Here is a 26,009-nt window from a genome sequence, read left to right as displayed (position 1 = left end):
GCAGTCTTTTGAGTGAGTTTTGCCCCCCTGTTGCCCTTTGGATGATAGAAACTGGGTTATATATGTTGTTGCAATGCCTGAGGACTGATGAGGGGGAATCTCTTGCTGCCCTGCTCCACATGAGCCATGGAGCAGGATCCCACAGCAGCACCCTGGTCTCTGCCTTGGAGCAGCGATGGAGCACGAGCTGCTCTTTGAGGAACTGGCTCGTTTCGCTGCACGTGTTTGAGTTTTGGAGTCCTGGTGCAGAACTCCTTCTTCTGAGCCAATTTTCCACAAACGGGGTTTGTTTTTCTTCAGTTGGAGTAATATTTACAAACTCAGCCCTTTATATCCTGGGTCTGCTCGGAAGCTGAGGATACAAAATGTTGCTGAGAAGAGACTTCCGATTTATTTGATCATGTCTAACTGTGGCAGCAGAGGAGATACTGATAATAAACCCAGTGTCTTGAAGGCTTTTTTATTTTTTTTTTAATGTGAAAAAGAAATGTATCCCGAAAGAATGGGCTCAGAAATCCCAGGTGCTTAGAAAAAAACAGTGTGTGGTTCAAACCAGCTGTTTGGATCTTGTTTCTCTCTCCAGGATTTTGGCATTTCTGCTGTAAGTGGAGCTTGGGAAAGGTCTGGAGCACAAGTCTGATGAGGGGTGGCTGAGGGAGCTGGGGGGTTCAGAAAAGGAGGCTCGGGGGGACCTTCTTGCTGTCTAAAACTCCCTGAAAGGAGGGTGCAGCCAGGTGGGGATCAGTAACTTCTCCCAGTTAACAAGTGGCAGGATGAGAGGAAATGATCTCAAGCTCTGCTGGGGAGGTTTAGGTTGAAAAAATTTCTTCATAGGAAGGGTGGTCAGGCACTGGCACAGGCTGCCCAGGGCAGTGGTGGAGTTGCCATCTCTTGAGGGATTTCAAAGATGTGTGGATGTGGCCCCTGGGGACAGGGGTTAGTGGTGGCCTTGGCAGTGCTGGGGGAACAGTTGGATTGGTGATCTGAGAGGGCTTTTCCAGCCTGAACAATTCTGTGAACGTTGGGTTTGGGTTGGATGAGCTGCTGACAGCTGTGAGGGAAGGCTGTGTGTTGATGAGCTGATCCTTCAGGGAGCCAGGCTGGGGACTGGCTTGGCTGTACACTGTGGGATGGGGATGGAACCAGAATCTGAGTGCACTGCAGATGTCACCTCTGGATTTCAGTTACTTCTTCTCTGACTGTGTCCATGAAAATCCTGCTGCTTTTCCTTTGTATTCACTGAGTGGTGTGAGTCAGGTATTAGAGCAGTGACTTCAGGTTCTCCCCTGGGATGGACCCCAACGAGGAATTTGGGATTCCAAATAACCTGTAACAGAAACCCGCGTGTTTGCTGAAGAAAGGCAGGGTGGCCCTTCCCTTCCAGCCTGAGCAGGGCTGCCAGGGCAAGGCCATGGGGCTACCTGTGTCTGTCAGATGTGGAGCACAAAGAGCCTCAGTGTAAATACTCCCAGGACACAGGCAGTGAGGGCAGTTTTATTCCAGTACGCAAAATGACCCTTTTTCCTCTGCACTTAGAAATAAACAACGTTTTGGCCGAACAAATGGAACAGACCTTTTTATTAAAAACATATATCCTTTCATGCCTGAGTCAGTAAGAGGCTGTTAAAACTGAAATAACTCCTTAACTTGTAGAGCAGCTGACTTAAGTCATTCCAACAGCATTTGTCATCTTGGTTCTTGCTCCTTAAAGTTGGAGTGTTTGTAGCCTTTTTTTTTAAAGAGGAGAGCAATAAGAAAAGTGGCTCTAACCCTGTGTGCTCTTTGCACAGGTGGAGAGAGAGGCTGAATCTGTAAAGTTAATTTTTAGGTTGATGAAAAGATTCACATTTGTTTGGATGGGGATTGACCTGCCACGAGCTCAAGCTTATTCCTGTTCAGGTGCAGAGGAAGGATTACAGATAGTTATCAAGAGCAGTTTTAATAAAGAAATTAGAAAGTCTTCGATTAGAAATAAGAAAGTATTCTGTAAAATGAGGGGGTGCTACCAAAGTTGGCATCTGGTGCTGAGACACCACTGAAGGGCTCTCTCCCTCTTGAACATGTGTACATGAATGAAGCCATCCTGACAGATGAAGGCCTTGGTTGTGTGAGAATTTCTTGATTTCCAAGACGGGAAAAAACCCTTGTGCTTACCCAAGTCAGTGTGCTCAGGGCTGCAGGGGTCACATTCTTGTATTGGCTTTTTGTTTTCTTCTTCTGTAGTGTGGCCAAGCCTCCAACCAGGAAGAAGCCCTTATTTTCTTTAGCTATTTTAGTTTGATTTTGGCTTAGTTAAACCTGACAGAATTGTAGTTTCATGGGAACGTTTGACTCCTGTTGTGCACAGACATCTCTAAACAAAAGACCCTTTCCTTGGATGGGATGGTGAAGGTTTGTTTGCCTGCTCCTACCTCCAGGAGACAGAGACTGCAGATTCCCCCCCTCCTGAATTTAACAAACTTAATTCTTTTCATATTTCTTCTTTGGAATTGGAGTTATTTTATTTCAGGCTTCCCCCCCCCCTCCCCCCCAGACCTTTTATCCTTTTCATTACTTTCATTTGAACTTCTTTTGTGGATTTATTTCTTTCTTGAAGTCCAGCCACCAGGATGAGACAGCATTCCAGCTCTGATCCCAGCAGTGCTGGCGCACAGGGATTACTGTGCCTGCCTTACATAAGGCAGTCCTGTTTACAGACACAGGGATTTTGGTTTTACCAGCAGTACGATGTTGTTGGCTTGTGTTCAGCTTGTGACTCACTGTAACCCCAGCCCTTTATTTCTGCACAGCTGCCTCTCAGGGACCAGGCTAAAGACAATTGGAGAAAAAGGGATTTTTCTGAATCTGCAGAGCATTCCTGTCTTTGGGGGTGAGGTATCCCCTGCCAGGGAGGAACTCTGCTGTTGCTGGCAGCTTGGGCGAGCTGCTGCCTTCCCTCAAAGGCAGAGAGCTCTCCTGTCCACATGTGGCTCATCACAGCCAGCTCCTGGTTTGCTGTGTTGGGCTTTTCTCTGCACCTTCTTCCTGATTCTTGCATTTGCTGTTTGATCCGTGCGTTCTCTTTGCTGGGTAAATCACAGAAGTGCCAAAACCACACTGGTGTGCTTTGCTGTTTGCATGTGGCTCTTGTAAAAGTCGTGGTTGGTCTGAAAGGGAAAGGGGACAAGCTGGCCTGCTGCCCTTCCTTCCCAGAGAGCCCGGGGAGCACTTTCAGTGCTTTTGGGAGGCTCAGGCCCACACGTTCACTGTTGGGACGGACCGCAGGCAATGTGGAAATGTGTGCATTTCTGTAAGGAAATCTAAAAAAGGAAAATCAAAGATGAGGTGGGGGAGCCCTTTGGGCTTGGGTGGACTTTCAAGTGCTCAGAAAGCTCCTGAATGCAGCTGAGAAAGGCCTCCCTGAACCAAGCCATGCAAACAGGTTCGGGTACCTGTCCGGGTGAAACTTTGCTGCGTTTACAGAGAGCATGAATATAAGTTTTCAGGACAGCTCTAGCCAGAACAGCACAGGCTCATGGGGCTTCTGGTCGCCTTCCCCACCTCTGCGTTGGCACATTTGGTTTGAAAGGCTCCATCAGGTTGAAGGGTGGGTGCCAGGAATTCTCTCCGAGAAAGGTAAATTTGCAATTCCGATCGTTAAGTTATGTAAGTGGAACATTTGGAGTCTTAATTTTATGGCAAGGCAGCCTCGCAAAGCCTATTAAAGGGGACAGAAGGCTCCCAGGCCCCGTGGCTGTTGGGGCCCCGGGGTGCTGCCAGCCCGAGGAGGGTGGTGAGGGGCTGGGCTCTGCGGGGTGCTGGCTCTGACCGTGGTGCCGTTCCCGCAGGTCTCCCCGGTGCCGGTCCCGGGACAGAGGGGCCCGGAGCTGCCATGACGACGGGCGACTGCTGCCACCTCCCTGGGTCCCTGTGCGACTGCCCGGGCAGCGCTGCCCTCGCCAAGTCGGTGGAGGACTCGGACATCGGGCGCCCGCAGTACATCACCCAGGTCACCGCCAAGGACGGGCGGCTCCTCTCCACCGTCATCAAGGCGCTGGGCGCCCAGAGGTGAGGCTGCTGCAGGGACAGGGCTTGGCGTGGCCATGGCTGGGGCTCTTCCCCTCTTTTGGTGGCTCTAGGGGTAGAGGGAGGCAGCAGAGTCTTGTTTTGTGGAGGAGTTTGTTGAGGGGGCTAACTCTGAGTGAGCCGGATGCTTCCCTGGCCTGTGCTCCGTGTGGAGCTCACACAGCCCCGAGTGCTGGTGGACTGGGAGTTGTGTGTTCACTGAAGCCCCAGAGCTGTGGCTGCTCTGGGTGGGGGTGGCCCGGGTGGCCTCTCGCTGTGTGCCGCTGCCATGTCCTCACAGGACAGCAGTGAAGGTGGTGCCGTGCTCCCAGGGCAGCGTGGCTGTTCATGGAGAAGACTGAAAGGCTGGAAGTGGAGCACAGCCCCTGCTCCAGGAAAGTCCACAGAGTAAAGGTGTGGTGTTGATCTACAGCCCCAGGGACGGGAAGGTGTTTGTGTTGCAGGAACTGCACGTCCAGCTGTTGCTGCAGGGAACACGTGGCAGCTTCACTGGTTCAGACGCCTCCTGATGTGACTTCTTGTCATGTATTTTGAGCAGCTTCCAGAGCAGAGGACACTTGGCAGTACTGTTCAGTCCAGCTAGTGAGGACTGTCACATTCATGTTCACAAATCCTGTCTGGACAGCTGTTATTTTTTTTCAATTAATTTGGCCAGAAGTTGATGAGGTGTGAAAGTGGTGACTGCAGGGAAGGTGGATGAGAGTGGAGGCAAACATAACTGCTGCATCCAGCAAACCTGGAGCAGGCCAGTGAAAACGTGAGGGGAACTGGGCTTGCTCCCTGGCAGCAGACAGGCTGTGCAAGAAGTTCTTTAAACCCTTGGAACTTGTGGAGGTGTAATGCTTGTGTGGGAAAACTGCCTGGGAACACAGGTTAAAAGACCCCAACAGGATTCCTGATGTGTCTGTGTGGAGATCAGTTTGTTCCTTTTGGTGATAGTGGGTTTCAGTCCCTTCCTTGTCACCAGCACTTAGCACAGAGAAGCTGGGAGCACTGTGGCTACACTGGAATGTTGGATTAGTGATATGGTCTCTACAGCCTGCTGGAAAACTGTCTGAGAGTGCATCGTGTGGGAGGGTGACGGGGCCTCCACCCCCTCCAGATAGGAAGGAAGGAAAATGAAGTCTGATAAAGAGGTTTTTTTCACACCACTGTCAGCAAATTTTTTCATTCTGGATTGTTTATTGGTTATATTAATGTGCTGGAAATACGAAACTTCTCAAACAGGAACAGAACAGATGAAATATCTTACAGATGCTTTTCTTAGGAAATGACAGAGCGTGAGAGCACTGGAGGCTCGGAGGGGTTGTCTGTCCCTGTCACTAAGGCTCTGTGTGCAGGCTGCACTTTGGTGGTTCTGGTACAGCACTTTATGGCAATAAATGTTACAGAATCATCAAATAATTCAAATTGGAAGGCAATTCTGTAGGACATCTGGTCCAGGCTCCTTTCAGAGAAAGAATGCTCAGCCTTTTCTGATGCAGTTTCCAGGATCTCTGAGGATGGAGTTCCCACCACCTCCCCAGACTCCTGTTGTAGGGATCGTCCTGGCTGAGGAAGTGCCCTAAATAAAAGGGATGTGAAAAGGAGGAGAGGACATGGTTGGTGGTTCACCAGTGATGTTTAACAGAGAAGGGGATGGTGCTGTGGGTGTACATTGCTTCACAGCTCTAAATATGGGGAAAGGTCCAAGTGGGTTGAAACCTGCTAAACATTAAAAGTGGTAGAGATGTCCTGTGGTGCACCAAGACAGAGGAGTCTTGCTTTTCCCTTGGCAAGCTGATGTGCACTTCCTTGCTGGCTCTTCCCTTTCCTTCATGTCCCACCAACCTTTTCCCCCAGTGTGCTCCTTTTCCTTGAACTGTGCTTCCATGTCTCACTCTTGCTTTCTGTGCCAACTAATGGAAGTGGCCCTGCTGCTTTTGAAGGTTGCTAAGTGCTTGCTCTTACTGTTGTGTAGCAATCCCCCAAACTTCTGCAGTCGGGTGGGGGCTTTTGAAGTCAGAATAGTGGAGCGTGAACTGTGAGATGAGCTCAGTGTGGCTTTTGTTCTGGCAGCTATACATGGAAGAAGGTGATAGCTGATATTGTTCACCTGGATTTCAAGAAATAAAGATGTTCCTTTCTCAGCTTCTCTCCCACCCACAAATCTGGGCAGATACAGATGTGAGAGAACAGTTGTGTGAAAGAAACGGCTGGTTGGAAAGTGAGATACTGTGAGTGCCTGGTTCCCACGGTCCAGGGAACATTTTCTTCCTAAATGATATCAGTGGTGGGTAAAGAGTTGTACTGAACTGCTGAGAACAGAGAACTTTGGTGTCTAGAGCCATTTGAGGCTTCCCAGGGAGCCCAAAACATCTTCATCACGAGGCTGCTGAGAAACCTGTGCCTTGGGATGCCCCGTCCCTGTCGGTGTTCCAGGCCTCGCTGGCTGGGACTTTTAAGCAACCTGGTGTAGTGGAAGGTGTAGCACTAATTGTCCACAGTCAGTAGTGCCATTTGAAGGTGTGAGGAACATCTTGGGAACTGATGGGTGGTTGGAGTGCCATGAGCAGCACAGGCCTCCTGCAGGGAAGGTTGCAAGTGTCTCCGAATGCGTTTGATACTTCTCTTGATAAGCATCTCTGGTGCTCTGAGTTCCCAACAGAGCAGATCAGAGATATTTGTTTGAAACTTGTGGCCAAGGAGGGGTGAGAAGGGGTTGTTGCTGAAGCACCAAGGCATTTCTGCAGCCACTGGGAGGCTGAGTGGTTGGTGACCTGTGGAGAGGTGCCCATGGGACGCTGGGCAGTTCCTGTGCTGTGATGGGCAGAGGGTTTGTATGCTGAGAGATTAGTTTGAGTGGCTGCCTGCTGTGAAATATGTTGTGTCCTTGGAGAGCTGAGCTTCCAGGGTCAGTGTAGTTGGGTCTTTAGATAGTGCTGTTCCTTACCCAGTTCCTGTCAGCCCAGGGTGCAGAGCAGAGATGGGCCAAGAGTGGGTAGGTGATCTCATAAATGTGGCTCTGATTGCCAGACTCTGGAGTGGCTGCAGGTGGCTTTGGCTACTGTGGATCATCTGGCTTTGCTGTGGTCTTCTGGTTTTGTATCAGTGCTTCAGGCTTGGTGTTGGGTCTGGTGTCAGCCCCTGCCCACTGTGAGCAGAGCTGGAGGCTGTGGGACATGTGTGCTGCAGTGGATTCTGTGCCAGCAGAGCTGGCCAGGCTGATGTGCCAGCTTTCTTGGGTGTTGTGGTGTTCATCAACAGGGCTTCCTGATTTAACTGACCTAAAATGTCCTGGGCACCTCCATGGTTCCCCTGAGACTGGTTTCTTGCTGCAGCAGGCTCCTGGTGTGCTCTGCCACATGCTGCTTGCTGTGCATGTGCCTTTCTGGAGCTTGGTGGGACCAGGCACTACAGCTGTGTCGTTCTGCCTGCTCTGACCATGATTTCATTCTGTTTGTCTCTTGTTCTGCCTCTTCAGTGATGGTCCCATCTGTCGAATCTGTCATGAAGGTGGAAATGGGGAGGGACTGCTTTCCCCATGTGACTGCACAGGAACACTGGGCACCGTGCACAAGAGCTGCCTGGAAAAATGGTTATCCTCCTCCAACACAAGTTACTGTGAGCTCTGCCACACAGAATTTGTTGTAGAGAGAAGACCAAGACCTTTGACAGAGGTACCACTTTCTTCCTGCTTCACTTTTATTTCCATATCATTTGAGAGAAAATGACTGATTGCCCTACTGTCCTTGTAGTTCCTGCTGTCTCCTCCTCCTCACAGTACTTTAGCACTCAGGATGAAGAATCTGGAGGGATGAAGTCTCTTGTCAGACCAAGAGATGTAGTTGCAAACATGCAGTAGTGATGTTTGGAACAGCTCTTGCCCGTGGCCTCCCCATGCTGGCAGGGTGCAGGGCTACACAAGCACTGTGCTTGTGGCTGTGCTTTAATGTCTGAGCATCAAAATGCCGATGTCACCACACAACTGACTCATAAATATTCTTTTTTTCCCCTCCTAGTTTTAATCTTATGTCACAGTGTTGCATTAGTGCAGCTCTTTTGCATGTGCCTTCCTTGTCGTGTTCTCTTCTGAAAAGTGAGATGTGGTGATTGCTGATACTGTTCATAAATACTTGTCTTCCCTTGGCTAATATTGGTGTGTGCTTCAAAGCCTTTGGGCCTTGCTCCTTCCTGCTGCTCTGTGCTCCTCCCTGTTGAAGGAGAAAGCAGGACGTGGCTCAGCTGGTCCTTGTGTTCCTCTGCACTGACTGTAGGGAGACCAGGATCCTGATGGGTCCATCAGCCTTCCAGAGCTGGAATGTACAACCCAGGCTCTGGCTGGTAGCTTGGGGTTTTTTTTTTGTCACAAGGCCCTCATCATTCCCCTGTTTAGGTGTGCTCACCTTCCAGACTTCCTTCGACCCCCAAAGTTTGTAGCAGCTGCCTGTAATGAAGGCCTTTACATATGGGGAACAAAGGCAGCTTGGACCAGGCTGTTGCCTGATCTCAGTTCAAGTGTACATCCCCAGAGAGGAATAAGTTAACCAGTGAGTTGTAAGGTTTGTTTCAGAAGAAGGTTTAATGTGTCTGAAATTGTGTGAGCTGTGTTGGCAGGTGAGCAGATGCTGTTTTATGGCTCCTGTCCCAGGCAGTGCTGCAGGACCATGTAGGAGGGTGTTGGTGGCACCTGAAGTCCGGCCTGAAAGATCAAAGCAAGGTCCTGCAGCCCTTGCACCCTGTTCAGTTCCCATTCAGTGCCTGTGGGCCTGCAGGCAGGCTCTCTCTGGCTTCTCTGGGGTGTTCCTTCAATGCAGTGTGAGACCTCAGAGAAGCACCAGTCTGCAGCTGGGCATTTACAGTCATCAATTTTGGGAGCCCCCCAGTCCTGCAGCCACCAGCAGTGGGAGGAGTGGGAGGTCTGGGAGCTGATTGTTAATAACAGGCTTCTGTTACCTGTCAGCTGTTGGAGGTTTGTTGGTGACTGCCACCAAAGTGTGTGTGGTGGGGCAGGGGTTAATTCAGGTTTGTAGTAGTGACTGCTCTTGCCCACTTTCTCTTTCCCCTTGCTCCATCAGTTAGATCAAAACTGAGTCAGAACTGGAATTCTAGTCTGCTTTTCCTGTCTCTGTTTCCATTCACATTCTAGATGTTACTTCCTTTCTCTTCCCACCTCCCTCTGGAAACAATACCTGTCCCCTCCTTCTTCTAACAGTCCCCAGCTCTCCTCACTCTCCCATCTCCTCCCAGTGAGCCTTGGAGGGGAAAAAAGCCCACAACAAAAAAGCCCACCAACTGGGGAAGCATTCAAGCTTCAGTTTGCAAAATTGATATTAAGTTTTAGTAGTTGTTTAACTTACAGCTGACTGTTATGGACTTGACAGCCCCAGACAGGAGAAGGCTTTAGCCTACAGTGCTAACCCAAACCATGTATCCAGCAAAGCAATTTGTAAGAGCATTACCTTGGTGGTTACTGCTGTCAGGGTGTTACTGCTTCTCTCTCAGCTGCTGAAACATATAAAATGGCTCTTTGACCAATGTCTCTCAAATGGTTTCAGAGGTTGCAAAACAGTTTTAAAACATTTGGGAAGGGCTGTGTCTTGGCTTTGAGGACATGCTGCAGGCAAGCCCAGGGACAGTGAGCTTGCTGGGGCTTCCACGGGCCAAGTTATGAGTGCAAGTCTCAGATGTTTTGGCTTAGGAGCTGGTAAAGTATTCCTGCCCAGAAACAAACACGTGGGAGTGCCTTTAGCCATCTCTCACAGTTGCTGTAGCACCTTGTAACAAGTATAGGCTTAGAGAACTGCACACTTGAATACCAGCTCAACAGCTAGTGTGTATTGGAGGAGTTTCTCCTGTGACACCTCCCTCCAGCAGCTATGAGGAGCTTGCTGGGAGAGTGGGACAGGGAAGTCATGGCTCCTCTGCGCACTGACTTGTCTGTACTCCAGGGTGGACAAGTGGACAGCCCAGGACAATCAAATTTTAATTGCCATTGAAATTTTTGAAAAGTCCCTCTGGACTGGAGCCTGTAGGGGTGTGGTAACCAGCAAGGAGCCTGTGAGTGCTGAAAGGTGATGGGTGGGCAGCATTTAACGACCCTCAAACACAGGAGAACTGCCACTGTGTTTTCAGAGAGGAATAGACCCCTGGAGCCATTACTGCCAGCTGGCAAAGGCTTTGGGATACGAGTGATTTGTTACTTGTGGTGTTTGGGGACTGTCTGTGAGCACAGTGAAGGGGATGATCTGCCCTGTTGCAGTGTCTGCCGGGGGAACACCTTTCCTAAAGTGCTGTCAGTGCCTTCTGAGCTTGGAGCCTGGTAAGTCCCTGATGAAAAGTCACCAGGAACCTGGTGAGAGTGATCCCTGCTGCAGAACAGAGCCCAACATGCAGCTCACCATCATCGTGCAGCCCCAGAGCAGTTCCTTTGCCACCAGTAAGGTTTTCCCTGGCTTGACCAGCAGCTTATAACCTGGTTTAATACATTCCATGGTAGCAGCCTGCTCTTGCCCTTTCCTAGGGGCCAGCAGTGCTTCCCAGCATGTGATGGAGTGCTGTGGCTCTGGCACCAGCTGTGCTGAGCCGTGTGTGCTGTGGCTGCAGCACTCAGGTGTGCTGGGTGCTGTACAACAGCATGGGCACTGTGTGCCTGGCACACCACGACTGGAGGGCTCCTGCTAGAGCAGAATGGCTCACCTGGCTGGAAAGGCTGCCTGGTTTTGTTGTGTTACTTCCACCATGCTATAAAACCTCTGATCCTTCCCTGGAGTGTGGGGAAAGTGTCCTGGAGTTTGGTTTCTCATTTTCCTTGGGAGTTATTGCAGCCCCTCCGAGCTCCTGCACCACTGCAATCTGTGCAGGTCAGAGGCAGTGACAGTGAGTGTGCTTCACCCCATGAGGTTTGTGGGGCTTTGTTCCCTGAGGGGTCAGTGACAGTGTGACTGCTTTGGGAAGCTCCCGCTGGCAGGGGCGGCTCTGCCCTTGGTGCAGCGCCCTTGGGAAGGAGCTGATAACCCCCTGGCCAGCTGGCTGATACTTTCCATTAATATCCTGCCTGCAGTCTGGTGCAATCTCATCCCCACACCAGAGCGGGCTGCAGCTCTTCACCAAATACTTTTGGGAAGTGTCATCCCCAAGTTGTTCATCTTGTTTCTGAGAAGAGGGCCAGGGAAGGACACTGCTTAGTCATTTAAAAATGTCACGGTTCCCTCAGCTGCCTTATCTGGGAAGTTCTCTGCCCCTTGGTTGTGGGGAGGGGTGGGGAGTGTTTTGAAACTTTGGGGGAAGTGATGCTCGTGGTGAGTGTGCTGATAAAAATCCTCTGCTCACCAAGTGAAGCTGGGAAGCCAGAATAGAAGTTAGGAGCAGAGGATAAATGGGATGGAGACTTGGACTGGGAACGGTGCAGGAGCATGCTTTATGGCAGTGGTGTTGATGAAAGGGTTTGTCCCAGGTGTGAAAGACTGTCCAAGCATCCTAGCTCTCTTTTGCTGTCACCTGGCCACAAGAGAACTTGGTGACCTGCTGGTGTTGGGCCTCACAGGAGAAAGCAGCTCTTGCTGTTTGCTCTGCCCTGTCCTACATTTCCAGTCTGGGGAGAGTTAGAGCTGCTTGTAGTGGCTGCAGCTGTCACTGGTCAGCAGAGCTGATCCCTGGGAAGGGACCATCAGCCCCATGGAGAACTGGCTCTGTCCATGTGCCTTTGAGGTGCCTTCAGGAGGAGAGGGGCTGAGGCTGACTGTGGACTGGCAGAGATGTTGTGGTGAGAGCTGGGGGGAAACTCCATTGTCAAACTGAAGTGCTTCTGTGTAAGCTTCCTGATTTCTTGGAAGTCAGGAAACACCATGACCAAAATTGCCTTAGTTTTTATTTCAGGCCTCTGGTATATCTGCACTACAGTGTGCTCTTCATGGTCACAGGCTGTGTTTTCCAGGAGCAGTGCATGGGTGGGAGATGCTCACTAGCTAATTTTGTTTATCCCACTGTGTACTCTTGTGTCCCTGCTCACCAAGACCAAACTATTCATTTCCCACGGGCTTCTCTGGGCCACTTATTGCTATGACATCCAAGCACTTCACAAACATTAATTTAATTTTGCAGCCTCCTTAAGAGGGGGGAAGGTGTCAACCTTGTCCAGCATGGATTAAAGATAATTTCTTAATAGAATCGTAATTTTATTTTCTTTAAGCAGCCATTTATTTGTGTTGTGGTTTTTTCAATGTAAAAATAGTAACAGTGTTGGCTGCCAGTGTGCCTGACCTCTGAACCAGGAGTGGGGCACTTGTCTGAGCCCAGAGCCAGCTCTGGCAGTCACAGGCTGGCCCATGGGTGTGGGGGAAATATCTCCTGCAGTTCAACCTATTTCAGTTAATTTTTAACTAAGAAGTGGTTTGAAAACTAAAAAAAAAAAACAAAACAAAACTATGAAATGCTTTTGTAAACTGTTGGGTTGTGAGATCGATGGGCTGAGCTCTTTTTAGGGGCATGTTTTGGACCCCTGCAGGTGGTTGAGAGTCTATAGCCAGAAGAGCAGGATGCTGCCTGTGCTGTGAGAGGACAGAAGGCTTCTGCTCAGCTCTGAAGTGGTCTCCAGCACAAGAGGGTTGTGGACTGGGGCTCTAGAGAGAGGAGCATGTCCCCAGCAGAGAACAAGATGGTCAAGCCTTGGAGAGGGATGGATTTCCAATACTTGATTTTCCTACATGGATGTTGGTTTAATGTGCATCCATATGTTTACAGGGAAGGGATCTGACTCCATGACACTCTAGCCAGCAGTGCTGGCACAGTCAAAAAGTGCAAGATACTTTCTGTGTTCCCTGGAAGACTTCAGCAGTCAATATTTAGGTTATGTGTTCAAACTATAAGTTGCAGCACACACAGCTTTCCTGGAGCAGGTAGTTTCCTCTTTGTTCTAATAACATCAAGCACAGAAAATGCCTGGTTACTGCTCCTCTTCCAGGAACATTTGCTGTCCAGACCATGGTAGAAGGAGGAGTACAGGTCTCTGGACATGAAAGATTGCTGCAGCTTGGACAGCTCTTTCTCCCAGGCTACAGGTGGGCACACAGTTCTCTAGGCAGGGTTGGGTTTATTTGCCCTAATGTTTCATGCCTTAAATTTGTCTCAGCCAAACCTTGTTCTTTAGAGTCCTGTAGGGAGAGAAGGAAACACCTCTTGTGATCATTTAATTGTTGCCTTCTTAGAAAACCTAAGTTAGGATGTGACAACTTGTCTGGAGTAGCCTGGCTCCTCCTGGCACTGGGAGAACCAAGGTGAGTGCTGTTACAGCAGCTTGTGTAGGAGTCAAAATATTCACCACCACCCCTCTTTTAGTGTTCTCCCTTCCATGTAAACTCTTCTCTTTGGTCTGTGGCAAAATCCATCACAAACCTGTTTTCTCTTACAAAGTGCTCTCCCTGCTGAAGACACTTTGTCCTCTGGGATTTCAGGCAGAGCTACATGGATGGAAGTGCTTGGGGCTGTGTTTGATGCATTGTGTATTTCCAGACAGCATTACCAAGGGTGACACTGTGACTGTTTCTACAGCCACCAGCCCTTCTGCACAGCTCCTGACCTTCTCCTTGGCTGCAGCCTGTTGCCCACAGGGGGAGGTGGGCACATGGCTCAGTCTGTACTGGGGCACCTGAGCTCACTCCTGCCCATTTTCGCTTTCCCAGCTTACCAGCAAAAATATTTCCTTTCCATGGCTGCCTTGTTTTGTGTGTTTTGCTGTGACAAAACCCTCTCATTTCTCTCTTCAGTTCATTAACCACTTATAAACTGTTTAAAGCTTTAACCTGTTGTTAATTTTGTCCCCTGTGAGTGTTTCTCCATGGGCTGAAGAGAAACAGCACTTCCACAGCCCAGAGGCTCCTGTCTGGGACCATCTGCCCATGCTGTGAGCCAGCTTTGGTTTCCCATCTCCGTTGGCCATCACTGCCCATCATCTGGGCACAGTTCTGGGGTGGGGTGGTTGGGTTCTGAGCAGCCCAAGCCCCTGCAGGAATGTCCCAGGCTGGCAACTCAGGCAGCAGTTGTTTAGTCCCAGCAAAGGTCAGTCCATATTCCAGAGGAAGGATGTATTTTTGTCCACACATTGTGTAAATACCAGGGAGAGGAACCAAGGGGTTACAGGCCTCTGCTCTGAGAGTGGGCACGAACTGCTGCTGCCAAGGCCAAGGCTCTGGCTTTGCCAAAACTGCTGGGATGTTGGAAGTCAACATATCCTGGTGGTGAAAGCTAATGAGTGTAATGCAGCACTTGTTCATAATGCTTCTCTCAGTGTTTAGTGCCTTTGCTAAAGCAAAACTCATTTAAGACAACTCACTAATTCCAAAACCAGATTTCTCTGGTGAACCAGTCATTACTGGAGGAGTCCAACCACACCGTTTGCTCCCATATTTCTGTCCTTGCAAGCAAGTCTTGTGATGGAATTCCAAGAAAATTCTGCTTCCATGTCTTCAGTGCTGGTGTTTTCCTGCAATGTGTGTGTTAACAGCTTTATTTAAAAATGGCAGCTTTAGTGATCCCTGCATGTCCCTTTGCCTGCTCAAAACAGCTCCTCCTTCCAAGGGTGCAGCTGTGCTGTGCAGAAGCCTGACAGTTTTTTGCTCCTACTGTTTTCCTTTGGGTTTATTGTGCAATTTGGATTAAAGATTCTTCCTTTTCAGTGATTGCCAATACTTTTGGTTCATTTAAACTGGATATTTTATGTAGTGGATTTTTGGTTTTTTTGTCTCTTAAGGAAAGTACAACTTCCAAACACAATGTCACCTGCAACAAAATGTGTTTTAAATCCTCTGAGGTGTTTGCTTGGCTGTGTGGGTCACTCTGGAGTAGGGGACACCTCCCATGGGTCTGCCACGTGCAGTCCTGCTCCATCTCCTGAGTCTCCTGCACCTCCGTGGGTGTAGGAGTTGCTGTGGGAACGTCCCCAGTGCATGCAAAGGGAGGTTTGCAGGCAGGATTTGTGATGTTACTCCTGTTTATGTGGTTAGGGAAAGAAGTTTTGACTCAGGCACAGTGCCCAGTGCAGCTCTCGCTGCCCCCCCTCCAGTTCAGAGAACTGAGCTGTGATGTAAGCTCTCCCCCACCCTTCCTCCAGCCTTATCTTCCTCACAGACAGACTTTTCCCTTTGCTTTCCTCGAACTCTCGTGCTGGACTCACTGCACTTGTTGTCCCATCTGTGCTCCTCTGCCCTTCCCCAGCCCAGCTCTCTCCTTGCTCAGTGCAAGCCTCTGTTAGACCTCTGGATCTGGTGAAAAACAAACCCCTCTTGGTTCCAGCTGACTCCCACTCCTCTAATCTTTTCCTTTCTCTCTTTGCTTGTGTTTGCTGTATGGAGATGCTCCTCTCAGATCCAGCACAAGATCCTCTTGGCACTGCTCTGCAAACTGCAATGGCCTTTTTGGGGCCAAAATGGGAAATACTTCATCCACCTGCTCTGGGCACTTACCAGCACTAGTGTCTTCCTTGTATGTCCATCTTCACCACCTTGTCCAGCCCTGTCTGTGCTGTGATGACCCAGAGGACCAGTGGGTGCAGTGCTGTGGCCCTGTGTTTGCACAGGTCGTGGTGTGACATTTCCCCTGGTCACACTGACCATGGAAGCACCTACTGCTCTGTAGGAAAAGTGTCCCAGTGACCTGTGGTGCTGCTTGGATAGATTCCTCTCCTGTCCACCACTTCTAGTGCTCCTGCAGCTCTTGCTGTCCTTGTGCCCTGTGCTTCCCAGCAGCTGGGGCCAGCTGGGGGCACTGGGAAGGTTTTCATGCCTGTACAAGGAGAGATTTGGCTTGTGGAGGTTTGCAGAGCATCCATGGCAGGTGGCTGGGGACAGGGGGGTGAGGAGGGGCACTTTGCTCTGCAGCATTTAACTGCCCTGCTTGCAGGGCTGGAGGCGTTTCTGAATTTTGGCTTCCTGAACTCTGGGTACTCTGTCAGAAAACATTCTTTCCCATCTTGGTAAAGGAAATAGGACCATCCTGCTGGGACTGCCTGTGGAGCTTGGTGGCCTGCAAGGAGGTTTGGTGCAGGCCTAGAGCAGGGATGTGACAGTCTCTCATCTGAAGCTGTATTTTTTGGCTCAGCAGGTTTCTCAGGGCAAGGACAGGGCTAATAGTGCTACTGTGAGTCAAGGTCATTTGTTTTTTTCCGGCCTGTATAGCCAGGCACCAGCTCAGCAGCAGAAGGAAAATCAACAGGCACCTGAGCAGGCACAGGGTAACTGTTTGGTGGGCAGAAAGGACGTGGGATGTTTTGTAATGCATCCAAATTCTTGTGTCTTGCTGTGGCTTGCATTATACCTTTGCTGTGAAGCACTGGGGGACTCTGTGGCAGGGTCAGCTGGTGAGGTTGGCAGGTCATGCTGGTCCTGACTGGTGCTCACCAGAGCAAGGCTGGGAGAGACCTGAGCACGTGCTGGCTGAGACTCCTGGTCCCTGTGGTCCCATGGGGCACAGGAGTGCTGCAGGCAGTGTGGTGTGAGGCAGGGGCTGCCAGCTCATGGCCATGGACATTTAACCACAGGAGGTAAGTCAGCTGTAGAAATCAATGGAAGCTAATTTTGAAAACACCCTTTTATAACCCCCCAGAAAGACTGCAGGGTGCTGAGTGCTGCTGGGAGGGTCCCTCCTCCATCCATTCCCACTGGTCCCAAGGGGCAGAAGGCAGCCCTGCCCCAAGACATGCAGGTGCTGAGATGGACTGGCTGGGAGACTGCTCTGATATGCTTTGAGTTCTACTCTTGTCTTCCAGAGGAGCTGATTATGTCCTGGTGCCTTTTTCTGCCTCCCATCCCTGGGCTCACCCAAGGTTCATGGGCACTGCAGCACCCAAAGGTGCAGCTTCTCATCATCACAGAGCCCTGCTGTGGCTCCCAGGAATGAGCTCCCTTACACAACCCTGCTGATCCCACCATCTGGGAAAGCCTCAGGATCATGCTAGAGGCCAAAGAAATACAGTTGTACCCAGAATAACTTCTCATCACCCAAGTAGAGAGAATTTGTTTCCAGCAGGCTCTGGATCCCAGCTCGTAGCCCAGGTGGGCAGCAAGCAGCCAGCTCTGCCTCTTTCCCTTCAGTCTCAGACATGACTGCAGCCTGGAAACTGCTGGAAGAAGACCAAGTTGTGCTTTTGTTGCCTTCCCATGTTTACTTGATAGTTTTCCCTACAAAAATTGTTTAATCTGCCTGACCACTTCATGGATTGTTTGCAAGCTTTATTTGAAGTCCTGTGTGCACTAATGTGCTACTGTGCCAGAAACTTTGTGCCCTTAGGGTGGCTTATTGTGTTCTTTTTTTATTGGGTCAGTGCATATTGACAAAGTAAATCAACTACTACAAAAGGAAATTAATTTACTTCCTGCCTTTACATATTTGACTCCCATCTTGGGGAGGAGGAAGGAGTTTCAAGGGTCACGAGGAATATAAATAGAATTAAAATGCAGTAAAATACCTATCTGCCTTCAGTCCCTGAGCTTCTTACTGTACAAGGGTCAAAAGTGCCCCCGGATGTCCTGTTCCAGGGGACGAGGTGCTCTGGGCTTGCTGCTGGAGGGACATTTGTCCAGTCAGGGTGATTTGGTGTTCACCCAGTGCTGGGTCACTGGGCAGCTCTGTCTTGGTTAGACTGGGGAGAGCTGGGCACGTGGCCAGGTTCAGCTGCTGGGGCTGCCAAGGACGTGCCATGAGCTGCTGTCCCCCCTCTCTGCTCAGGGCTGCTCAGGCTGTGTGTCCTTATCATCCCCACACAGCTTGTCACACTGGTCTGCTCTGCAGAGCCACGAGAGGGGGACCTGCAGGTCTGTGTCCCTTCTCCCAGCTCCTGTCCAAACCACAGTTCTACCTGCTCTGAAGGCTCTCTGGTGGAGAAGGACCTGGGAGTGCTGCTTTTGACAATGGCTAGACAGAGGAGGCAGGTGTGACCAAGAATGTCAGTGGCACTTGGCTTGTACCAGCAGTAGTGTGGCCAGCAGGACCAGGCCAGTGACTGTCCTCCTTTGCTGGGCACTGCTGAGGCCCCACCTCAAATCCTGGGGTCAATTTTTGGCCCCTCACAACAAGAAGGACGTTGAAGGGCTGGAGAGTGTCCAGAGAAGAGAACAGAGCAGGGGAAGGGTCTGGAGCACCAGGAGCAGCTGAGGGAGCTGGGGGGGGCTCAGCCTGGAGAAAAGGAGGCTCAGGGAGGACCTTCTCACTCTCCAGAACTCCCTGACAAGAGGGTGGAGCCAGGGTGGAGCTCTGCTCCCGTGAACAAGTGACAGAATGAAAGGAAAAGGCCTCAAGTTTGACTGGGGGGTAGGGCAGGTTTAAATTGGATATTAGGAAAAATTTCTTCACTGATAAGGTTGTCAGGCATTGGAAGAGGTTGCCAGGATGGTGGTGGAGTCACCATCCCTGGAAGTGCTCAGAAAACATGTGGATGTGGCACTTGGGGACATGGGTTAGTGGTGAACATGGTGGTGCTGGGTTGATGGTTGGACTTGATGATCCTGGAGGTCTTTTCCTAGGTTAATGATTCTGTGATTCTAAGACATTTCCTTCTGGCTACCTGACCATGGCATTGTGCTCAGAATGGCTTTAAAATCAATGCCAGTTTATTGTTTGTTACCACAGGAGCATTCAGATGCTTCAGGTGACATCTCTCAAATATCATGCTTATCAGTCCTCCCAGGTGACATTCCTGACCAGGCTCATTCCTGTCACTGCAGCATCCTCTCCTCTGCTCAGGTCCAGCTCAGTGTCCTGTCCCAGGTGCTGCAAAACATGCTGCTACCATGGCTCTGACCAGCCCAGCCACCTCCCTGCTCCTTGCCCGGGTTTGCCATCTCCCCCATTGTGCTTCTCCTCCCATCCTTCCCCCTCTGCTCTGCCTCTCTGAACATCCCTACTGGAGTTAAATCTGCACTCCCCTGTGCCCCCTCCCCTGCTCCCCTCTGGGCTTGTGCTCTCTGTGTGTCTCTGGCCAGCCCTGTCCTCAGGTTACCTGTGCTGAGGTCTCCCTCATTCCTGGCATACCTGTCACCACCCCTTCTGTGTTGCTGCTTCAGTGGTGGTTTCCCTGCAGGAAAGGAGCTTTGTGTGCAGAGTTCTCCGATGGGTCCCTTCCCAAACTGTCTGTTCCAAAGCAGGGACCTCACTCCAATCTATACTGATAGTCCCTTCCCTGCTCTCACTGTGCCTTTTCAGCAATGTTCTCCTATTTTTATTTAAAAAAAAAAATCAAAGAAAACCCCTAATGAGGTAGTCATCCTTGTGCAGGGAAGGAGGAAGGATCCAGCAGCCCAACACACACAGATCCCAGTAAAGCTGTGCTGTAACAATTTGGTATCAGTAGGAACCACAGCAGCTTGCTGTTCTAAAAAAAGGAAAGGAAAGGCTGAAAATAACGTAATCCCAGAAAAATAGAACAATTGCTGTTGTTGAAGTCGAGTATCTACAATGAACCCACACTAGAAGCAAATTGGGATTCCTAGAAGAAGTGAATGTTTGGTGATTGCCAGCGGAACTCTAAAATGCCACAAGTCTCCCAAGGAACCCAAGAGAAAGATTTGGGAGAGCTGCCCTTATGGCTTGGCCTGGCCTCAGACCCCAGTGCCCCTGGTTCCCATAGCCCCTACATGAGTTACAGAGTCATGGACCTTTTTCTGTTGAAGCACAGCCCAAGACCAGCCAAATCTCATAAGCTAGGCTTTACTGAGCCCACCTCCCCTGCCTGCTCCTCCCTGCTCCAGTGAAGAGCCCAGGAGCTTCCTTATCCACCACTGCCTTCCCCTGCACACGTTCTTCAGTTGTGTCTTCCCTGTCTCTTGCTGGTTGTTAAAAACATGCTGGTCACTCCCTAGCTCCGTTTTTGAGAAGGTTCATGTGAGTTAAGCACCCGTACCAGGTGCCCCACTGTCCCCAGTGCACTGTGGTTCCTCTCTCCTGCTGTGTGCTGACTGCCCCTTCTCCCTCCCTCCCCGCAGTGGCTGAAGGACCCCGGGCCCCGCAATGAGAAGAGGACCCTGTTCTGTGACATGGTGTGTTTCCTGTTCATCACCCCGCTGGCGGCGATCTCGGGCTGGCTGTGCCTGCGCGGGGCCCAGGACCACCTGCAGTTCAACAGCCGCCTGGAGGCCATCGGACTCATTGCACTCACTATTGCACTTTTCACAATCTACGTCCTCTGGACGCTGGTAAGTGCCGGCTGCCGGGGCCCTGCTCCTGCTCCAGCAGGACCTGGCAGCGCTGGCTCACAGCCCTCCAGCTCTGCCTCCCCACGGGAGGAAACCTTGGGCTCTTCCCCTTGAATGGCCGTTGAATTGTCTTCCCGTGGGAGCTGCTCGAGCTGTTGCTGAGGATGAGAAACCACCTCCTGACCGCCTGCTTTCCAGACTGGCACGGGAGCCGTGTTCCCAGGGTGTCATGTACCTGGCACAGATGTGCCTGAGCGGGGCTGGAGCTGGGGCTGGGTGGGAAGGGCTGGGGCTGGGGCAGGCAGTGGCCCATCTGTGGTGTCTGCTCCTATTTTCGAGAAGAAACACAGACTTGGTACCTGGGTAGTTCAGGGGAAAAGTAAAATCTGGAACGTGTTTGGCCCCTAAATAATCTGCCATCATGTCCCTCTGTGCTGCCCAGCACACACTGGCCATGCCCAGGGGGGTGCAGACTGGCCTTGGGGGTGTCTGACCCACAGCTAAACAAATTCCTACACAACCCTTTTAAGGTGTCAGTGAGACAGAAGGTGTGTGCAAGGAACACTCTGACCCTGGGGAAGCCTCTGGCTTCTCTCATGCTGGGTTTTGGAGTTGAGCCCCAGACCAAGGCTGGGTAGCCAGCCTGCCCTGGCCCACTGCTGCTGCCTGGGGGCATTGGGGATTCCTGGGAACCTGCACTTGACCCTGTCTGGGGGTTGAACTGATTCCTGCTGGGAAAGAGCTTCCTGCAGAGGCCTCTCTTGGCATCCCTGGATGTGCTGAATTAGGGGACCAGGAGCTTGCAACTCGCAGGGAGTTGAGGAGAGCAGGACAGGGGATGTGGGTTTGCTGTGGTACCTGTGAGCAGTGGTACCTGCTGCCAGCAGAGCCCAGCAGGGCTGGGGCAGCTCCTGCCCAGCCCCTCCCCAGGGCCTGCTCTCCAGGGGCTCCTAGGCCAGGGAATTCCCTCTGTTTCCCATTCCCTTTTTTTTGCATTCTGTTGCTGGCTGGATTTCTGGGTTTGGATCTTTGTTTTGGCTCTCCTATTCCAAGCCCTGTGTGTGCTCATGCCCTGTCTCTGCCCTTTTCCAGCTGCTTGCTGGGAAGCACCATTTGGGGAAGGGAAGGGGTGCAGTTGCTGCAGGAGGAAAGAGTGGGACCCCAAAAAGCTGGCAGTTCTGTGGGCAGTAGAAATGCCCCAGCACATTTCCCTGCCATCTCATGCTACAGTTTCTCAGAGTAACCCCTTCCCCTCTGGCAGGAGATTCCTCTCCTCCACACACTGGGCAGCCAGGGCAGGCTGAGCTGGTGCTGCAGCAGCCCCTGCTCTGGGGGGGCCTGCAGAGAGAGTTTCTGGGGGCAAAGCTGAAGCCATGGAGGAAAGTCTCCATGCTGCAAGTTCCTGCATGAGGCTTCTTTTTGTAGAAAGCCAAGGCAAAACTGGAAGCCTTAAGAGGAAGTGTTTTGTCTTCTCTTCCCAGAACTGATCTGGAGAAGCTGGAAACGTGGGGGAAATGGAAAAATGTTTGGTTTGGGATTTTTTTCGTGGAGTTTTTTTGTGTGTTTAAAATAACGAGTCCTGACTAAAATGTCTCCAGTTCTGCAGTGCTTCACATTTCCTTGAGCAGAGAAGGACTTTAAGAGAAGCCCCTTTATTCACATTTACCACATTCTACCCCAGGCTGTGCAGCACAGGAGGCCAAAATGTGGGTGGGGGGTGATGGCTGTAATGGGTGGGAGGGCTGTGGGAGAGGCTGTGGCCAAGGCTGCAGCTCCCTCCTGTGGAGCAGGAGCCTTCCTTGAGGTTTCCACCATTAGCTCCACATTCCCTCGCTGTCTCTGAAGACTGGGAGATGTGTTTGGCAGCAAACAACCTCACTGCCACAGCACCTCTGCAGCAGGAACGAGGGGAGGGCACAGATCAAGCAGCTCAGTTACCTCAGACCTGAATAGAATTAATTGGAATTCTGACTTTTCCGTGTCAGATGTACTTCCTGGTACTTCCAACTTGCCAGCTAAATGCTTCCTGTAATTTTACCGAGTATGAAAGCCTGATTTGGATGAGTGGCTGACTGGATTCGGTGTTTAAGTTGAGCTCGAAGCTCCCCTCGCAGGCATGTTCCAAAACTGCAGGGCCGTTCTGAAACTGCAGGGCCAGCTCCTGCCTCTGCCGGGCTGCTCTGGTCCCTCCAGCCTTTGCATCCTGCCCTTTCTCCCTCCTGGGGGACAAGTCTCCCAGGCCACGGCGCTGACAGGAAAAATGAGTCCAGTTGCTGTCCTGTTGTTGCAGACAGAAGTTTTTTGGGAAGGGTGAAGGAGGTTCACTGGGCTCTGTGAGATGGGAGGAGGCTGGTTGGATTCAGACACTTGTTTTGGCCACTCAGGGTGCTCCCTGCAGCCTGGGGCTGGGTAAGGGGGTGAGTTGTGACTCCTCCCCACCACGTTTCACCAGCGTGGACCCAAACCCAGCTGAGCAAACCCTGTCCTGCCGTGCCAGCGCTGCCCAGAGAGCCCCTCTGGCTGTGCCACGCTCAGCCTGTTCTCAGCAGGAAGGGGTTGATTCCCCATCAGAGGCTGGGGCCATGGAGTGCCCCAAACCGTGTCGGGGTCAGGGCTGTGTCCCTTGCCTTGGGACAGGGACACACGGAGGCAGAGGGGTGAGGGGGTCGGTGACAGACGCTGCGTTCTCGCCCGCCAGGTTTCGTTCCGCTACCACTGCCAGCTGTACTCGGAGTGGCGAAGGACCAACCAGAAAGTCCGCCTGATGATCCCAGCCTCGAGGAGCCCTCACCCCCTGCCCCACTCCCTCCTCTCCGCCAAGCTCATGAAGAAAACCGCGGATGAGACGACCGTCTGAGCCGTCCCGTGGCCACCAACTGGGGCCGGCCCAGGGCGAGGAAGGCTGTGTGTCCTCACGTGCCCAGGGCAGCTCTGGGGGCACCAGGAAACAATCATCCCACACACGGGGACTCTGCGGTCAGCACCTGCTTCAGACTTTGACAAACAGACAAATAATCAACGTCTGTGTGTGAAATGGCCCAAAAGAGCCCGGTGGCAGAAAATGCCTCTCTGCAGGGACATTTTCCCATAACTAAATACCATACGTGGAAAATATCTCCCTCTCTCTCTCTCTATATATATCTATATATAATATTATTTTTTAATGGCCATGCATATTGTGTTTCAGTCCTTTTGTGTAGATGTTCTAAGCTTCAGGATAGAAGCCGGCAGCCTGATCTCATTCAGAGGTTAAATCAATGCCTTTTCTCCAAATGAGCATATAAAGAACACTTTTCATCATCCGTTCTTGAAAGGCCCCTTCTCCTTTGCACTAAATTGGTTTTGATAATACTGCAGCAGCCTTCCCGTTACTCTTTGGTCTCTTTCATGGTGTTCTGTCCTTTCTAGAAAGTTGAGTGTTTTTAATAATTATTATAATCCCAGAAGGAGTAAAATGACGTGATGCTGAATGGAGACATTTTGTATTGTAAAGTACTGTAATTTTGAGATATAAGTTTCAAAAAGAGAGATCTTTTCCAGTGCAGATGTGATCTCACACGATGCTTTCCTTGTCTATCCTGGCTCACCCCCAGGACTTGGATGCACTCAGCTCTTGGTATGTCTGGCAAAGGTAGATGGAGGATCCAAGAGTCATGGCTTGTATTAGCTAAACCCACCATTGCCTTTTGGTTTTAAACGATCGAGAAAGGAGCTTTCCTGACCCCAGAAGGTTGAAGTTTCTGTTTGCTGATGTCCTTTCACCATCCTGAGGCTGGACCTCCTGTAGCATCAGTTCCACACGTACCTTAGGGGACAGGCCATGCCCTGCGGCGCTGGCAGGACGCGGGTGCTCTTGGCTGTCTCTGCGCTTTATTTGCACATTCCAGAGGAGCTGCTGGGATTGAGTTCATCCCTGACAGTGCTGCCTGCCTGTTGTGTCCTCTAGTGAAACCCTCCCAGTTCGCTGGTTCCCAGAGAACAGGTTTGGGTCCCTTCTTTTGTGGGGCTGGTGTTCCTCCTCCTCCTTTCCTTTTTCTCACCTGCATTTCCAGCACATCCAGCTGTCGAAACCCTCTATCTCAGAGTGCCCTGTCTGCCAAGGGTCCTTGCCTCTCTGCCACCCTCCCACCCTGCCATGTGGTGCCCGTGCCTGGTGCTGAGCTTCCCTGAGCCTCCTGTGTGGCACAGGCTGTGAGGACGCCGGCGGTGCTGCTACCCTGCCCGGTGCTCCAGAGGTGTGTGCTCGGCTGGAGCCTGGGCTCTGCTCCCGTGAGGGTGAGGGCAGAGAGCAGGGAGGAGGCAGGCTCCAAGGTGCCCATGTGTGGGTGGTGATGTGTGTGACACACTATTCCCTCTGCCCCTTTGCTGAACCCAGGTGGATCAGTCCAATGTCCTGCTAGACCGAGACCTGTTGTTTCTTGGATTCAAAGCACTCCACGTCCTTCCTCCTCCTCCTCTCTGCCTGCAAAGCAGGATGCTTTTCCTTATGTGTCCCACGACCCCGGGCTGGAAGTTTTTCTGGTGGCATGAGTAGCAGGGGCCAGTGTCGTGTCTCTCCCAGGAGGACCACTCCAGCCCTGGGTCCTGGGTTCTGTTGGCTCTTCTCCTCCATCTTCTGTGCCAGGGTTCTCATGCAACTCAGGGATACCCCGGCACACCTTTCAGCAGCCTCTCTGTCCCTTCCCTTCTGCCACATACCCATGGGCACCTTCCCTCTTCCCAGTCATGCAGGGATGACTCTGGCCCCGGTGCTCCTGGAGGAGGGGCTGCTGCAGCCCAGCTCCAGTCCCAGTCCCTGCTCCAGTCCCATCCTGTTCCTGCCCGGGCACTCCCTGCTCCTCACACCCTTCCATGGCAGCGGGCACTGCACCACTGCCCTGTGCCTTGTCCTGGGTGCCCCTTTCTTCAGGCCCTTCCCAACAACCCCCTTGTCACCAGGACATTCTCAGTGGAGAAAAATGGGGGAGTGGTTTCACCTTCCCATCCCTGGCTGCCTCCCAGCAGCTTGGCCTTGCAGTGCCCCGAGTTCTGGTGACAAGGTGACAAGGGATGTGCACTCCCACACCACGTTCCCCGGGTAAGGACTTAATGGAGCCAGTGTTCCAGTTAGGAGACCCACTGTCAATCCTAATATGCAACTGTGAAAGCCAGAAGCCCCTGGCTGGGGCAGTGGGGGCCCGGCCCTGTGCTGTAGGGCAGCCATGGCTGCACTCAGCTTCCTTGACTTTATTGTCATTGCCAATAATTGGAGTTGTTGCATGTGCCCCTGCAAAACCCAACAGCCACTCTTTAAGTCTTTTCCTCCTTCCTAGAGGAGATGTTCAGCTTGTGGATGTGGGAAATCAGTGTCTGACCCACCACGTTCCAGTGTCATGGGGAAACGGGCTGTGCAATTATGTAAATAAAAGTGAGACAAACTTTGGGCTGTTGTGTTGTTACTGGGGGGGCCGAGCCTGCAGAGCCCAGCTGACCCCTGAGGGCTGGCAGGGCTGCCCGGGGCAGCTTCCCTGACCTGCCCCAGGAGCCCCAGCTGAAGGTTTCAAAGCTGGACAAAACCCAGGGCTTTTAGTCATTTCTGGGCAGTTTCTCTGGCAGTGCACAGAAGCCTCCCGGGTGTGGGCCAAGCAAGGTGATGTTGTTCGAAGGAAGCAAAGAGTCCTTTGGCCCTTGGACGGGCCGAGGGGTGTGTGTGTGGGGCTGTACAGACTGATCCTGATGCTCCCTGAGATGCTGCCCCACAGAGGCTCCTGCAGCTGAAGGTTTCAAAGCTGGACAAAACCCAGG

At 51.6% G+C, this 26,009-nt stretch overlaps 1 protein-coding gene across 2 annotated transcripts in view; it reads left to right on the top strand.

Annotated features, from left to right (window-relative positions):
- Positions 1–23,399, top strand: part of MARCHF2 (membrane associated ring-CH-type finger 2) — a 31,799-nt gene extending 8,400 nt beyond the window's left edge. For both annotated transcript variants that reach the window (XM_029963918.1, XM_029963917.1), the window contains exons 2-5: positions 3,828–4,047; positions 7,529–7,724; positions 20,016–20,225; positions 22,924–23,399. In XM_029963918.1, the coding sequence (XP_029819778.1) occupies positions 3,872–4,047; positions 7,529–7,724; positions 20,016–20,225; positions 22,924–23,082 (741 nt within the window). In that variant the 5' untranslated portion in view covers positions 3,828–3,871 and the 3' untranslated portion in view covers positions 23,083–23,399. The remainder of the gene's footprint in view (positions 1–3,827; positions 4,048–7,528; positions 7,725–20,015; positions 20,226–22,923) is intronic.
- Positions 23,400–26,009: the final 2,610 nt, after the last annotated feature.

This window comes from Manacus vitellinus, unplaced genomic scaffold, assembly GCF_001715985.3.
Source record: "Manacus vitellinus isolate BGI_N305 unplaced genomic scaffold, ASM171598v3 scaffold_64_pilon, whole genome shotgun sequence".
NCBI lineage: Eukaryota > Metazoa > Chordata > Aves > Passeriformes > Pipridae > Manacus > Manacus vitellinus.
This window is presented reverse-complemented; position numbering and strand designations above follow the sequence as displayed.